General features: G+C 37.8%; 1 protein-coding gene across 3 annotated transcripts in view; it reads right to left on the reverse strand.

Annotated features, from left to right (window-relative positions):
• Positions 1 to 7,520: 7,520 nt before the first annotated feature.
• creb5b (cAMP responsive element binding protein 5b) overlaps positions 7,521 to 17,900 on the reverse strand; it is a 408,265-nt gene continuing 397,885 nt past the window's right edge. For all 3 annotated transcript variants that reach the window (XM_048615065.1, XM_048615073.1, XM_048615081.1), the window contains one exon: positions 7,521 to 15,859. In XM_048615065.1, the coding sequence (XP_048471022.1) occupies positions 15,696 to 15,859 (164 nt within the window). In that variant the 3' untranslated portion in view covers positions 7,521 to 15,695. The remainder of the gene's footprint in view (positions 15,860 to 17,900) is intronic.

Consider the following 17,900-nt stretch of genomic DNA (forward strand, 5'->3'; position numbering starts at 1 on the left):
ATGACCAGAAACTATCTGGCGTGGTAGAGCTGGCATTATTTTGTAAAATCCTTTCCACCATCTATTAGGGATATCGATTGACTTTTCTGCATGATGCATGGAGTTTTAGAATGGATTTTATTTTAACAATATCCCTACCCAGGTTGGGAGGTATAGCTTATCAAACCAGTTTGCAGCCCCTGGTGGGAAGCTTACAGGGAGCTCATGAAATCATTTTTGAGTCAAGGTCCTACAGGAGGTGGCCACGTGTAATCCATTATCAGAAGGTCTTTGTACAGAACAGTGTTTTAAAGTGCAGGGTTTTCATTTGTTCATGGGATTTATAGCAAGGTATAGCCAGATTTTCATTGCTCAGCCTGAATAAATATAGCTGTGGGTCTGAAGTCATATGTAGATCACAAAAAAAATCAGTAGATTTTCCTTCCCTGAAAGGATATTATTGAACCAGATGGGTTTTTTTATGGCAATCAATTATAGCTTCGTGTTTAACATTCCTGAAATTAGCTTTCAATTTCAGAGTTTTTTAAAATTAACTGAATGTAAATTCCTCCAGCTGCAAAAGGATTTGAACCCACGTCCCCAGCAAATTAGCTTTCGCTGCTCGATTACTAATCTAGCGACAGTACCACAACATGACCAATCCCTTCATATCAAGAGGAAAAAGCCAGCTTGGGGAAACTTTCGGGGTAAATACTCCTGTTTCTGCTGGTACATAACCGGCATTGTAAAGGTACTTACTTTCTCCCTGAAGCTTTGCCCAAATTCCTTGAGTTTTGTATTTTCTGATGCCTGACAAACCTGACTTTGTAAGGTATTTAAATTAACAAGTTCCTTCTGGGAGTGAAGCGATTACCCACTGCTTGACTCATCTCCATTACCCCCAGATGTGGGTTTATTGGAGATGGATTGGGCATCTCATCTGACACAATTCCACTTATTTCTGTAGTTTAACATTAATTCCATTCATTCTCCTTTCCTTTTTTTTGAACAATCGAGTTGTATCAAAGTCAAACATTTGTATGGGAAATCATCTTTTAAATAGTCCTCACAAATAGACTTTACAATGATTAAATTTGGAGCATTTTAAAGTGCAGACTTTATTCAAAAATAATTATTATTTACTACTTTATAGTACTTCAGCATCTTCAGGCATTTTGGAAAACCTTTGTGATTCAAAGACTGTTTCACCAGGTATTAATCCTAACTTTGCTAAAGGTAGCTTTTTTATAACTGCCCTATGAAAAGAAAGGCAGATCAAGATATAACCTTTCTCATCAAATTCTCAATAATACATATGTCTCAAACAAGCAACAACCCCGATTATAAATAATGTTAAAAAAAAGCCCCAGTAAAATCATTACAACAACAACTTGTATTTCTATGGCGCAATTAATGTAGTAAAATGCCCCGAGGAACTTCTCAGGTGCATTATCACATGTCTTTTTACAGAGGGTCACTTAAGAAGATATTGGGACAGGTCACCAAAATCTTGGTCAATGAGCCGGTTTTACATGACCCTTAAATGATGAGGGAAGGCTTGGCGAGAGGAAATTTCAGGGTTTAGTGACTGGGCAGCTGAAATCATGGGGCTAAAATTTTTGGCTAAGTGTCAGCTGCTTTGAGATTTTCACGCTTGTTCCTCTGTGAGACTGAGAGACCTTTCTTGCCGGATCTTACGGAACTCACGTCACCAACAACCCTTCAAGCCCCGAAGGTGGGTCTCTCCTCTGATTCCAGTTCCATCTTACTGTGTGCTATTCCCAGAAAAATTTTGCCACTGCTGGATATTTCAGAATTAACTGGCATCCCTTCTGACCAACCCATCTTGAGAAGACTATTGTGTACCTGGACAAGTACTGTCAATCAGAGCTACCCTGCATGGTTCCTGACATTTGCCCAGGCATGGCAGATGGAGTGGGATGGGTATTGATGCCCTGCTGTGTGGGCAGGAATCTGGAGGTTCTGCTGGTTGAGGTGGTGTTGGCACAGGACTCCCTCTTGCCCCCAGGACCAGCAGTGGGAAGCGATGACAGAAGATCATGCAGTCTAAAGGAAGAAGTTCAATTTCCTTCTCTACTCTACCAACATAAATGCCACCATCCTTTCTTCGATATCTCACACTCACCATATGGCTGCAACTGCACCCACCTCCCAACAAGGCTCATACTCGATCACTTTATTGCCTGCAACATCTTTTTTCAATCACTTTGATCCATCCTAGCCTTGCCAGCATGCCCCAAATGCTACTACACATTTGCTCGGGATGCCTCCCTACCTACTTCAAATGTAACAGCTGAGCCACCCACATTAAGCCCCTTGAATACCTATTCCTCTCTTTCTCTCAATCCACAAGAAAATCAGGCCACACTGGGGTAGAAACAGTCAAGAGAGTGGTGGAGTGTCTAATATTCGGCTCCCCACCTCTTTTGTGGAGACCATCTTGACTCTGGTTACATCAAGCAGCTGACTGACCATGTGAAAGCCCTTGGGCTGGTATCAGAGGCTGACTCACTGCTTTAGGACCCCCAAGCTAAGGCTATCTCCCTTGAGTTGACAAAGGACAATCAACGTGCCCTGTAAGGTGGCACAGATGCTGGGAAGATCTGCAAGTGCCAAATTGGTGTATGAGTAGATTGGCTTCCACTCTTGGAAGACAATGCTGCACACAGTCCCTGCAAAAGAAATGGAGCCCACAATACTGACAAACATGACAAGTTTTGTTCCTTTGTGTCTGCACTGAACAGCAAGGCAAGGCAGCAGTAATCCAAGCCTGATATCTGCTGCTGGGGGTCATTGTGCATAAAGGCAAGGATAATGTGAGCATCCAGCTAGGCTCGGAGTGAATGAACTCCATCACAGCTAGTGAGAACCTGGACATGGATCCTGGTCCAGTCTATAAGCTGGGTGTGTGTCCCTGAGTGCACAGTGTTTCTTGCTACAGTATTACAGTGATAGCTGCAGGTACAGCCCAAGGTGCAACGTTAAGGAGCAGACATGCCCTGTACCGTGGACATAATGTATGTTGTGAGTGTTCTTAGAGACTGACATATATCAAATGCCAACGTTTGTGATTGTAGGATATGTGTGACTGGTGCTTATGGAGTGTACCCGAAGACATTGGTGCCACGTGGCTAACACGTGGCCGGGGGTTGGGGGTGGGGGTGGGGGTGTGGTTCCTTCAGAGTAAATGGCAAGCTGAAGTCGCCAGCTACCTGCTTTGTCTTCCATGTTGACATTTCTTAATGTCGAGCTTGTTTGACGGATTTGGTGAATATTAATGAGGTGAGTTGGGCCAATTGGAAGGGAATTAAGCAAACAATAATCTCCCTTATTGACAACTTGCCACTGCCTAGTGAGAAACGCATCGCATCGTGGGTCAAACGCAACAGATATCACCTGAGGTGCTCGTGACATCAAGATAGGCCTTACCAGACCTCTCATGCAATTCTGTGACAGTACACAATGCTCAGACCCTTTAAAGATTCCATCTGTAATTACAAATGAGGGAGTGAGTGGAGTTGAAGAAGCACAAGAGATCAGAATTGGAAGTGCATACAGCTGGTAAATCTTCTGAGATAGGGTAACGTGCGGTCATGGAGAGATTTTTAAGTAAGACATTTGATTCTCATGACAACAAAAGTCATCTTTAATCTGAAGAACTCTCTTTGAATTGTTCTCTGTGATGTTATGCAGATTTCTCCCAATAAGATCATATCATTGACTTATGGCCATAACCATTTCACATTGGTACAAAACTCACATCCAGTTATAAAGAAGATTGTTGAATCAGGTTTTACTTTCAGGGATGTCAATCACCCATTCACCACTGCTCATATTCATTTCTCACTTTTAGAGTGGTTATCATTATGGCCGTTGTGATACTAGTTTTAGGAGTTCTCGGACCTCAGCAACTGGTTCGTGTCACTGCATGAGTTCATCTTCTCCCTATCCAATTTCTCTAGACTCTTTAATTTTAATTGTGCATAAATGACACAACGTACTTAATGCAAATAAAATAGATCTAAGTACTCTCGGGCTCCCACTAAAGTGACAAAGACTGGGAGACTCCCTCATATTTGCAAGGAACTCCTCTAAGTTTGAAAGAGGTACTCCCCTAATACAATAGAACATGAAATTCAAATTGAGACAATTGCAAATGCTCCTTATTTGGAGGGGATGCGTTGGTGGGAATGGTAGGGAGGGTTGGCAAAGCAGTTATTGTAACTGGGTTCAAACATCAAGCATTATCACAATCTCTGTACCTGATTACCTTACAAATAGTCTCATGTTAGTTCATCTGTTATTAATCATGGAACCAGATCTAACTTCAATACTTGCTTAAGGCAATTCAATTTTTGTCTTTTCCTGGTGTCAGTTTACCGAATTAGCTTCCCATGGATAGTAGATATTTCTCATCCTTATAAGTATTTTAACAGTTCATGTCAATTAAGTGCTAACTTACAAATTAAACATAGTTGCAATATTCGATGATTGTTACTTTCTGAAGTTTTCATTGCTCTATGGTTTTTATTATCGTATTTGAGGCATGTTTATAATACTCTTCTTAAAACTGTGCTAGCATTTGTATGATTTACTCCATTGTCAACAATACTTGTTTGAATTTTGTTGCCTCTGGTTCTAATTGTAAACCAGCTGTTTTTAGCAAAGTTAAGCTAGCCTCCATAAAGATTTCATAATAAATAGCAGATTTAATTATCAAGCAGAAAATAAGCAATTGCAAATAAACCACGGTACCTCAGACCATACCCACAGCAGAGTGCTAACACTGTGCTAGGGTGAGTGAGATAGCTCCATACCTATTTCAGCTTTTTTCAGCTTAAAATCTTCATGTCCCTTATTGCTACTTCTAGTTATGACTATTCCATTGCTTTCCTGTTTGACTGCCAGCTTCCATAAAGTTGAACCAGCTAATCATATTCCAACTCAGTCACTGTTCACCACTACGCTCCATGATTTCGTCTGATCCTGGTCCAGCAATATCTCAATTTTACAGTTGTCAGCCTTGTTTTCAAATCCTTGCATGTCCTTACCTCTCACTAGCTTTGCAATATCCTCAAGTAACACATCTTCCTGAGATCTCTGCATAATTTTAAGGTGAAGGGTTTAGAGGGGATTTGAGAAAAGGTTATTTTCAGCTAGAGGGATGGGTGAGAAACCTCACAACCTTTAAAAAGTATTCAAAGCCATGAGAAAAATGTTAGAAAGTGCAATTAGTGTAGATACACTGGTGCTGACTCAATGGCATGAATGGCCTTATCTGCGCAGTATGACATTATGATCCATTCAATTCTAGTTTAAGGGGTGATCACTTATAGTGGAAGTGAAATGGTTAATTGTTACTAGAAATATATGGACATCTACTTAAATTGACAGAAATTTTTTGCATTCTGTGTCTAATCTACCTCTTTTGTGCTTTCTTATAGCTTGCCTCTTTGAACAATATTTCGGTCACCTTTTATAATTCTCCATGCGTTGTTAGTTACCAAATCCTTTCTGGTAATGTTCCTGTGAAGTCATGGGGCATTTTTGCTATGTTAAAGGAATAATGTGAGTGAAGCTGCTTCTTCTTGTTTTCTCTTTGACATTCTAGGGTTTATCCAATGTCACAGAAAGATGCCTCAACATTAATTATAAATCTCATTGAGAGTAAATCTTCAGAATTTAAGGATCTGAAAAAGCATATACAACTTTCCTGAACTGTTAGGCTCTGATTTTTGGGAAGCGTACTCCTTAAAACCACAAGGAAAACAAGCAAACTTAATCCAATCCACATTTCCACTGCAGAACCATGGAAATCTCCCTTCCACAATTGAATTCAATCCCAGATGTACGTTAGATTCTCTGATTGGTCTCTCTAATTAATAATTTTTAAAGTGGGTCTAAGCAATTGGAAGTTTGAATACAACTCATGATCCTATATTCCACCCATATTCTTCCAATTTCTGTTCAGGATTTCTACCAATGGCTGAAATGCGTGATCAAATAATCTACCTTGCCATATCTCATGGAATACTTGATAATTTCAGCCTGCTATAATAATAATCAATTTGATGTCCAGCTGGTTATTCATCCATCTCTTTTATGAAGATATTTATCCATAATTACTTAATTATTCTTCTACTCATTTTGTGACCTTGCTGTTTCATGGATCATTGCCTCTCATGGGTTTTCCCCAGGTTTTCATTTATAGATTTAAAACACCTCTTGCAAAAAGTCCCTTTGTCCATGCTGTTTCATACGGATGTCACCACCCAATTATGCATTTTCTTCGAAAACATTTTAAGTTAATCAAAATTGACACCATTTCAAGAAAACTGTGCTTTTAAATATTGAAGACAAGTCTGAAATGCATGATTATTTGTATCCATTCAAGGAAGATGTGATTTAATGATATTTTGTATTGAAGCATTGCTAATGTACAAAAAATGAAACATTGTTAAATAATTAACAGTATTGCATCACAGGGAGCATTTACATTATGCAGACCATTTAAACACATATAAATCTCAGTCAAGAAATTACTTAACTTGTAGACATCTGAATAAGTCATATTTGTCTGGCAGATTGCTAGCTTGTTCCTTGATAGAGTGTCTAAGTGATGTGAAGATTGAACAGGATAAGGCAGAGGTTTTAATTCTCCCCTTTGACTGACATATGAGGAAGGACTGGATCGACTGGGCTTGTATTTGCTGGAATTTAGAAGAACGGATGGGGTGTCTCTTGAATCATATAAAATCCTGAGGAGACTGGACAAGCTAGATGTGAGAAGAATGTTCCCGATGTTGGGGACGTCCAGAACTAGGGATCATAGTCTAAGAATAAGGGGTAAGCCATCCAGGACTGAGATGAGGAAGAATTTCTTCACTCAGAGTTGTGAACCTGTGGAATTCTGTCCCACAGGAAGCTGTTGCGACCAGTTCATTAGATATATTCAAGAGGGAACTGACGTGGCCCTTGTGCCTAAAGGGATCAAGGGATATGGAGAGAAAGCGGGAATGGGATACTGAGATTGCATGATCAGCCATGATCATATTGAATAGTGGTACAGACTCAAAGGACCAAATGTCTACTCTTGCAACTATTTTATGTGTTTCAATGTTTATAGTTTACATATTCAGCCACCACTTAATTTACCAAAATTGTTGTGACAATGTCTGTGATGCTTTGATGTGTAAAATTATAAATTAACCAACGATCAGGAGGGTGCATAAATAGGTCCACTACAAGGCTTCCAGTTTGAACCTAATAATGGAATACTAACAAAAAATCAGTTAACTTTACCGTGATTGAATTGTCCTATGAACTACAAGAACCCATTGATTTGATGAGATTCTGAGCTAGAGAGAAAAGGAAGGGCTTTACAACGCTTGGGGTTTGGGGGTGTGAAATGAAGGTGTGATTGAAGATTAAACAAGGACACAATGGATGTCCTAGTAATTGCAACAGCTATTAGGTGCAAATAAACATTCTGAAATAACTGTTCATTGTACTATCCGCATTGCCGGAGTGCTTTATTAATTATATTGCAGTGATATTTAACATTTTTACAAATGCACATCTTTACTAACCGGATGAGAAAGAAATGTAAAATTGTCACTTGGTAGTACAGAACTTGAATATTGCTGAAAAGACGGACAGGTTGCTGAAGCTTTCAATCTTGTACACTTCTAACAGTAATATTCAGAATTATTCTGCAAATGCTGCCCAATCATGGAATCACATCTAACAAGAAACATTTTGCTTTAGGGATTGCAAGTACAGATTAGTCATGTATATTCAGTACTTTGTTTAACATGGGCATTCAGAGGAACACACTGTTTCATTTGCTCAGCCAATCAATGGGGCATATGACCTAAGTACCTAGCATTACATTGGTACTTAAATTCATATATACTGTTGCTCAATTGTGAGGTAGGCAAAAAGTCTTTCGGGAAAAATTACAGCATTCTATTGGTGGAAAAAAACACTTGCATGGCCATCTTTGGTTGTTCATAATAGACAGAGTTCAAAATATAGTTAACCAGCTCATTTTTCCAAAACCCAAAACAAAACATTAACTGTTAGCTGTGATTTTGCAATTCAGATACACTGGCTGAACAATTCTGAGCATACTAAGAGCTACATTAACAACTGATTTAATTTGTGGCTCATTTTTGCTTGCTAGAAGCAACATAAATTCATATATCGTAGCTGATAAGTGCAAACAAGAGAAATATATTCAAGCCTTGAGCCTTATTTGTATTATCTGGGAGCTGGAGTGCCTATTGTTTATCATCGCTCTCTGCAAGGCAAAGCCTTGGCCAATCACACCTCACTTGTCAAATTCGCACCCTTTTCTACTGTAGTGTACTTTGTTGCGATTGTTTGAAACTTGGCATTCATTCAGCTGTCTTGATTCATGCAATATGAGCAGCTTCAGCGACATGTCTCTTTATTCAGCAATATTCAAATGTAAAATTTTAATCTCGATCAACAGATTTAATCGTCATTACTTGCAATGATGAATATGCTCATGAAGCATAAGCTCAAAATACAATAACAAAAAAATAAGTGCTGTAAAACAAGTATTTACAAGTATGTACCAAATATTTATTCCTTGTACCAAGGAAAGTGGTTAACAAACATCTTCAGAAGGAAACAAGATGAATGTTGTCCACACTGTGATACCAATGAGTACCAAAGCTTAAAGAGACAGAATGCAAATTGCTGGCATAGACAGAATGTATTTTGTCACAATATTGTTTGAATAGTTTGAAGCAGTTGAACTGAATTGTTGAACAAACAGTATGGGACATTCTGAAAAAGTGGAAGCAGCTTCAATAGCATGTGGATCCACATTTATGTATTTGAAATGTATCCCAGATGGGTTAAAAGGTATACTGTCTCCATGATTAGCTGATGTGCTCAGAGATTAAGCTATTACTTCACAAGTTTGACTCCAAACACATGGTCCAATTTAATTCTGTGATTTTTAAAGTGTATTCAGGTGCAGTGATGTGACTTCAGAAAAAATAGGTTTTGATGCATTTCTTTTTCGAAGCACAATGCTATTACACATCATTGATTCCAACTAGCTGAGCTACTAGAGTGGGGTGGTCCACCTCCCACAGTGCTTTTGGATAAAGGTGAAACGCCACTTAAACTAACAAGAAAATTTTAAAATTGCACTGTTCTCTTACTACTTACAACCAAATATCTGCATTTTTTAAAAAAACAATGGTGGCAATTGTTTAACTACCTTTATGGCAGGATTGAGGAACTTGTAGGTATGATTCAGGAAAGTGTCTCCAAAACAGAGCTTGTGTCGTGAAACCTCTATGTTCCCTAAAGTGCCCGCATGCCTCTAATAATGCTTCTAATCTTCCATAAGCAAAGAAAATATATCACTTCTCCACACTGATACATTTTCGTCAAGCTTTCTAGTAATAACCATTCCAAGAAAACATTATGGAAAGCTGATTACGATTGTTCAACACAAAAAGAGAACATCTTTTCTATTTCTAAACGTCTATATCTAACATAATTGTGCTCATAGTGCTTTCAATTAAATGCTTTCTACAACGTGGGAATCTATTAGACAATTCTTACTTAAGAATACAAAAACTTGATGAATTCCAAAACATGGGATGTGGATTTTTATCATTGCACTTAGAGCAAAACATCTCTTGGACCAAAACTGATCCATTTTATGGCTGGTGTTAGACGTTAGTCAAAAATTATTTTAAAAGAAAATGGATAATCTTGCTTGATAAAGTTAGCAAGAGGGTCAAATAATAGTTTTCTCAACAAATCACAGTTTAAAAAAAACTTAAAGCTCAAAATCTTAAATCAAATTTCTGTGGAATGTTAACTACTATACACATTCAGATAGCACCTTATAACAATATCATCATAAACTGTGACTACCTTGACTAATTTTTATTTGGTCCCTAATAGTGAATGAGAGTTCACAATTTATATTCCATATTTTGTTTTGCATAAACTGATGGCTTATCAAAAAGTATTGAAGATGCTAAGACTCCCAACTAGTATTGGTGTTTTATGAATATCTAGACACACCTGCAGATGAGGAGCAATCTGTATTTGCAATGTGATGATAACATTATGACTGAATATTATCTGATGAACACCACATTTTCAGATTTTGTTCTGAAATAGGTGAAATATGATATTACAGAAAATGTTTTGTATTAGCTAACATCTGTGCTACAAAGTAGAACGTGGTTTTGTGGTTTAAAATGAAATTATACAGAAACTAAGTAACTAAGAAATTGATTTGTTCCTTGCTGCACTAAATTGTTATGAAATCATGTTCATAACTAAAGCAATTCTTGCATTGGACGAATTAAAATTTGTTCTTGATCCTGTCTCTGTTTCATTAAAATCCAATATAGTTTTGTCCATACTTTTTGAGTTTATCATGGTCTGTGGTTGTACTCACTTTCAGAAATGTAGCCTTCAAACAAAGCATTTGTCTACAACAAAAATGCACAAATTCCCTCTGACCCCTGTTCCATCTTTTCATTTTCGAATTATACCCACGATTGAAGGGAAACAATTATTTTATAATTGTGACCCTATAAACTATGTTTTACAAATAGAGGAATGTGTTCAGGGTTAATTTGTGCAGTTACAATAATGCACTGCAAAAGATTATTACAATAGGAATTTAGATGTGAAGCAGTGTAAACAATTGTTCCGTAATGTAGATGTGCAATGAGGTGGTCTCAGTTTGCTGAATACTGTGCAATTTAGTTTGGGTACATTAGTGCAACCAAAAACAGGTAGGTTGAATCCCAGTGTATCAGTTGTAGATCCTTGAAGGGTGAGATTTAAGTTACAGGTCCATCATTCATTATTATATACGAAACAAAAAAAAGTGCACAAATACAATTCATGTTAAGTTGAGCACAGTATGCTCATTGTCTTAGCTTATTATCAAACCATTTTGTCCAATAATATTAAACATCAATAATGCATGTCTTCTCTTCCAATAGATTAAAATCAGTTACAAATTCAGAAGAACAATTGTCACATGTGGCACTTAGAATGATGGATCACAGATAATCTGGACTGAAGAAGATAACAATAAAATAGTTAAACATGCTTAATTACTAAAAGTAACAGCAAGAAAAAAGGTCAGGGGAAAATTTAACTCAGTAAAAAGCTGTGCAGACATAAATAAATTGTTTCTCTTTGAATTCTGTTTAAGTTGACAGATTTTTGTTTGAAACCTGGACACAACCCCTTCGGGCAGTATTTGTACAAGGAAGTAAACAAACTTTGTTATAGTCCAATATGCCACATGAATAATGATTCGTTTATGAAGGTAATGCGATGCAAAGAATCAATCATACTTGGGGTAAAATCCAATTAATGCAGCTTTGATATTTAATGAGGACAAGATGTTGCTGATAGTAAAATTAATTCAATGGCAAAAGTTACATTTAAAACCACTCTTAAATTTAATACTAGTTGATTCTAACTTTGAAGATGTCTTCTGAAATTCTAGTTGATTATATTATTGTAACATTATAGGCTATTCATTTATCCACAGATTGACTTTGCTGATTATATTAAAGGGGATGGCCAGTACCTGGTAAATGTTTTCAATATAAAATACTTAGTTCCTTTTCTTTTGTATAGTTGTGTTTGCCATTGCTTTCACAGGAACAACAATAGCTTTTAGTAATAGCCTATTCTGTAACCTTGAATCTATTTGAGGCTGTCATTTTTCAGAGGGACATAGATCACATCAACTGCAAAATATTCTTAATGGCTTTGTGTTATGCAGGATAGAGATGGGCATAGTCTTCTAAAGTAGCTTAGCCTGAGATTGTCTGCAAAAATGGAAAGACTTTTTTATACAACTTCAGAAGACAAGTTATAACTCCTGATAGATATCTATCCATTAAAGTTGTGCTGATTTTCATTGATGCATGCACCAAAAATCCAAATTAATTTCATCACACTAACACTCTTTCTTCCATTCCCTGTGGGCCTAGATATATTTGGGTAGACATTGGTATGCAATCACAAATTTGTGGGACTACTTTTATAGACACAGAGATCAAATACCTAAGAACAGAGATTGAGTAATTTAAAATTGCAAAGTGGATCTAACACCTGTTGAAAAACCCCAATAAGGAATTAATTAGCAACGAAAGATGCAGGCATTGGGAAATTATCTAAAGGTTGCTGCTGATGAAGTATTAATACTTTTCTCTCGGAAAACTGCCAATGAAATCACAACCAGAGTTAACAGTTTATATGAGAACACTGATGAGGCCCAAGGACTAAATCCTATTGATCTTCAGGCCTCACAGTTCAGGGATGTGTTAGTTGAAATAAGGCCCAGGCCAATTTCTGGCCGTTATTTAGTTTTAAGAGAGCTGTAGCTGACAGAAATTTCATATAGTATTTTCTTAGATCATTTAATGGAGCCGCACACAGTCCTGTCAAAGTGAATTGTTCATGGTCTGTGGGAGGAAAGGACTTGACAGGACAGATTACCTTTTCCCATTCCAAGCATTTTACTGAAATAGTAATCTGCTTAGGGTGCAAAGCAGCCTTGTGTTAAATGGTTCAGACATACACATGTAAAGCAAAAGACCAAACTCAACCTCTAGGGTCACAAGTGATATGTAACTCGATTATAAGCGTTTTTGACATTTGATTCACCCTTTTAAAACAACGTCTTAAACAATCTGGGGTTAAATATTTTGGGCTTTGCTCCACTATGAAAGATCCGTAACTTGTGTATGGCATTTCAAAGATGGTGTTGATGTCCCCATTTGCCTCTAGTAATGTTGCCAACTGCCAACAGTTAATCATTAGCATCTTGTCCTGTCTCTGTTTCCTGCTTGCTAATCACAGTATTTTCATTTAGAAGTTATACTTTAGTAAGTTTGAAAACAAAGTCAATAATTCAAAAATGAAAATATGATTTTCTTTTCTCCTTTGGATAGTGAATTATTAAAATAGGTGGTTCTTTTGTCATATGTCCAGTGTATCACTCACTTCAGTGTGATAATGCCTCTGATCTTTTCAAATGCCTCTTCTTCACAGAGAAGAAATCTAATTCTAAACTGTTAAGGGTGAATTTAATCTCAGATTGGAAGGATCAATTTCCAGTGTGATCATCTGCAAAATTCTTTAAAAGCATTAGCTTTTTAAAAATAAGAATAGGCCTTAGAGAAAGATTATAGCACATAGTGTTTTGGGTAAGTTACTTTCCAGTGCTTCAGAGCTTTAAAATTTCTCAGTAATATATTACGTTAGAACTAAGTTTGTAGCAAAACCTCACCCCTTCCCTAAGAGGTTGCGTTATGTTTGGATCAGGATCATTTAATGGAATCCAGTCTCAAAGGGTTTGCAATTGGGTTTAGCCTAATTCACTCCATGTGACAGATGGGTATTAAATTACGAGTTCAGTGCATGTGTGAAGTTCTTTTCTTCCCTGTAGGGAATGGGTGGATATTTGCATTGTGGGCTCATATGAGTCTCCTGGTTTGCAATGTTAATTCAAATGCCAAGAAATTGACATTTTACTCTAATCTTATGAAAACACACTACTTATACTTGAGTATTTGCTGTAAGATAGCTGAAAAGTAACAAATACAAATTGGTGCCTAGATTTTAACTTGCCAGACTTGATCTTTCACTAGTTGGCATTGTGATAATTTTCACCAAATATGGAGATGGCTTTTTTTTAAACAAAGTAAGAAGGTCAATAGAAATAGGCTAAAGGACTGAAAAAGGCTAAAGGGCTGATGTCCATCCTCCAGAGACACAGTACACTCATCAAATGTTACAGAGGGAGGATGGGACGAATTGCATGGGGAAATTTAACTTGCTCTGTTTTATGGCATAGAGCAGCAGAGGAGTTTAAATGGAACAGTCCCACTTCATTTTCTGTTCCCTCCTGTACCTCTGTCACTCTGCCAGTTTTGGTGGGAGATGAGGTGCCTGCTGAGCTCAGCAAAAAGTGGATGACTTAATTTAAATGAGGCATGGGATACAAGATGTCCTTGGTGGAGTTGTAAATACTTTTGGCCAATACAACAAACCCCTCCTACGTGCCTGCCCGCTCTGGATTAAAAAATGATTGCCATGATTGTCCCCTCCCAATAAGAAGTGGCACTTACATTAAGTGCAAGTAAGGTTCCACAGTCAGGGCTGTAGACCCACGATTTTCTGAACCGCACTGCCTGCAAGTGTGGTTCCTTGGCATGAGTGCATGACTGCGGAATCAATTACCGTTCATTCAATGTTGTGCCATAACTGGTCCATTTCCAAAGAATTTCTAAAATGGACTTTAAATCACTCACATTGTTGCTGCAGGTTAGGCAATAGAAGGTGGGTCCAGCTTTCATGTGATAGAGCTTATTATTATTGAGGCAGTCAAGGCGAATTTAACATTAGTGAGCTGTGGCTTTCATTAATAAATAAAGATTGAATTAAAGGTGCATTTCATCATCTATTCACTGAACTATTCAAATTGTTGAAATACCTCTGCTCTCACTATGTTTTTTGAGTAATAACTAAATACCAACATGTACAAATTACTTTAAAATTCCCAGTTACCAGGCTTTAGTCTCAAAAAGCATTAACACTTTTCAAGACATTATAACTATTTTGAATTGTTTCGTGTTGCTTCAAATAAATAGGGATGGTTTAAGAAGAATTGTAACTAGTTGGCTTTGTACATAGTTTTTCAGTTTGATAGAAAAGCAGATTCATGACATAACTGGGACTTCCTTTCCCTATTCTCTTACCAAAATACATATCAGAAATATTTAAGCAGCAGATTTTGCTCAGACAAACTAGTGATTGTGTAATCACTATAGTTGTAGCCTTCAAGTCTGATCTATGAGGCTAATGTCAACAAGATGTAACTAAACACCATATGGAGATGCTTACTAGATCATTCTTACTGTGAATCTTAAAAGATGATGCTAGATAAACAAGAACTCATATAAATGGAGGAATTATGTCTGTAAAATAGACTAAGATATGACATAGACCATGAAAATTACAACTTATAATTTAGTCATCATAATGGCTCATATTGAGAAGGGAGTTCAGATGATATCTTGTTTCTCAATATTGAAATAATGGAAATTTCAATATGTTGTGCTGATCATATTAACTCATCTTTAATCTCAATTCATAAAGTTTGATTTTCAGTGCAAATAAACAATTTTAAGAAATAGAGGCTGCATTATGGGATATGTCCATAGTATACTTTGGAGGCTTCCCTTTAGTGGTGGCCATACTGTTTGGTGCCTCAATGTACTTGCTAATTTGCAAATCATGTTAAATTGCTAAATCTTGCCGGTGATAATAGATGAAGACTATATACAAATATATTGTAATAAAATTCAAGAAGTTCAAAACATTTTTTTTTAGCAGAACCTTCAAATTGGTACCAGCAAGTTATGAGAAAAGCATCAAAGCATTCCCAAGCTATTAGCACGTTAATTGCATATTTCCCTTTTTCATAACTAAAGTAAAAAAAAGAGCATTTTGATAACTATTAAAATGAAAAGCAATTTGTCTTTTTTTTTTCAAAATTATATCTAATTCCAAGGTTACGTTGATGTTCCAAAAGTCCTGAATGGAGTGAAAGATTTTATTTTCTCTGCCAGCACATTCCTGATGAAAGACAGTATTTAGAGGATGGGGTTCAGGTCTGTTCTCTGATTGGTGAGCTGGGTGAGAGTGGAGCTCCCTACAACCTCATTGACAGCAGTCGAAGTGCTAATTGAATTGTGCTGGATGACTTGCTGTTGAGAGCAAGCAGGGATGGGACTTCCCGGCTGACTGTTCTCAGGACCTGGGAAAAAAATAACACTCAGAATTAATGTTGGTCAAGACATGGTTTGAAAGGATTTTCAAAACACTTCTTTTTTTCAAACAACATGCTTCAGACTGGTCAGCTTGAAGAGTGTATGGCACAAAATAGAATTTGCTGAACTATATTCCACCTGTATATTCTTTTAAAATTACTTTCCTTTTGCAAAATGCCTCGCTAAGCTGAATAACATTTCCTACTGAATTTAAAACAGCCATTACTTCAAGTGTACTGACAGAATGGGAAGAAATGCCAGATATGTACTGGAAAGCTGAAATGAAACACTGTAAATATAGAGCATGCTGATCAAAGGTTAAAAGGGAAGTAGGTTAACATTTCTGATATGATTCGTCACCCAAAAGATTGAACTAAAAACTCTAACCAATTATGTTTTTTCAAAGGCTCTTCAACTTATTGTGCATTGTGGCTGCAAACATTTGTTTGGATAGCTCCCTTATTTTTATCGCTATGGGTGCCATTTTCATTTAGAAATAAAGTTGAGAATCTTGCAGAGGTGACAGTGGTCTTAGACACTGGCTGGAGTGCCTGAGTGATCCCTGTAATGCATCTTTTTGATAAATCTCACTGCATTATTTGCCACTCAGGCACTTAATAGGCCAGTGGTAGATTTTCCCTACAATCAAGGACCCTTAGGCAAATGTCCTGCTTGTTGAGAGCACCAATCAATGTAGAGCCAGCAAGCCTTGTGTACTCAGCACAGTAGGTGTCTGCTTCTGGTACTAAGCTTCACCTGAGGTTCAGATTGGGAAAGGATCCAGCTGAAGGTGGGTGCTGCTAGAAAAGCCATCACAGGGCAGAGGGTGCAAGTGAGGGAGTTGTGAAAGAAAATTGGCAGAAAGGAAGGGGTACTTTCGTGGACACTTCCATTTCCCACAGCAAGATCGTTTGATCCGGCATCAAGTACCTTTGCACAGAAACCTCCCCCAATAAGATCCTGCAAGTAACATCACCGGGGTTTCCTTGTCATGATCGGCTCTTGGAGTACCACTGTGCACCACTTGGTTATTAGCAGCAGTAGCTGCTTGATGCCGTTAAATGGACAGTTATTGGCCTCTGAGATAACTAGGTGTAGAGCTGGATGAACACAGCAGGCCAAGCAGCATCAGAGGAGCAGGAAGGCTGACGTTTCGGGCCTAGACCGGCCTCTCCTCCTCCGAGCAACACCAGAAAGCATCTTGTGTCCTTCATAAGCAAGGAAGTAATGAGCCAGCTGAGTTGATGTCAGCTCTGCTATTGTGGAGCTGAACACTCCAGTCATGCCCTTTCTTATTTTACAGACAGCTAAATATGCATTCTGCATCAGGAAGGATCCTCATCAGCTCTATCTGAAATGATCTACCTTCAGGTTGGCTGCTGACTGATCTCCATTGGCTATCACTGGGTTTGTAGAAGTCTGTGGTGTTTGTAACACTATTTAAAGTTGATAAAGTCCACCAGTGGTGAAGTGGCAGGTTCTAAAGTATTAGGGACTGATTTCAAGAATTCTGTTTAGACCACTTGCTTCCAGACAATGGTGCAGGAGTTTGCATCCTCCCTAGGCCTGCAGTATGACATAGGCATAAGTGACATTGAGGAGAACATTCTCAAAGACGAAGGAGGAATAGGGAAACAGAGATCTCACCAGGAGGCCCATTCATTCAAAGATCCTCATGAAGCCATTCTTCGAACTCCTACCTCAACTTTAGCAAGAAACAATGCCTCAGAGATTAACTAAGGAGGTAATCGAAGGTCTGCCACTGTAGCTTTAGGATAGGACAAGGGATGCCATTATCATTACTTTAAAGCATTGGGCTCCTTTTAGGCAGGAAGAGGAGATAATTACAATATCTCCGACTTTGCCATTTACTGTTACATAAGAGAAGTCACAAAGGTCCTGTACACAAAGAGAACTGAATGCATTTCGTTCTCTCTGCCTAGAGAGAAACAGATGGAATGCACAATTTTATTGCAGGCTCCCCATGGTGTAAGGTGCCACTGACTGCAAACATGTCATTTTGCAGAC

Source organism: Rhincodon typus, chromosome 2 (assembly GCF_021869965.1).
Source record: "Rhincodon typus isolate 14 chromosome 2, sRhiTyp1.1, whole genome shotgun sequence".
NCBI lineage: Eukaryota > Metazoa > Chordata > Chondrichthyes > Orectolobiformes > Rhincodontidae > Rhincodon > Rhincodon typus.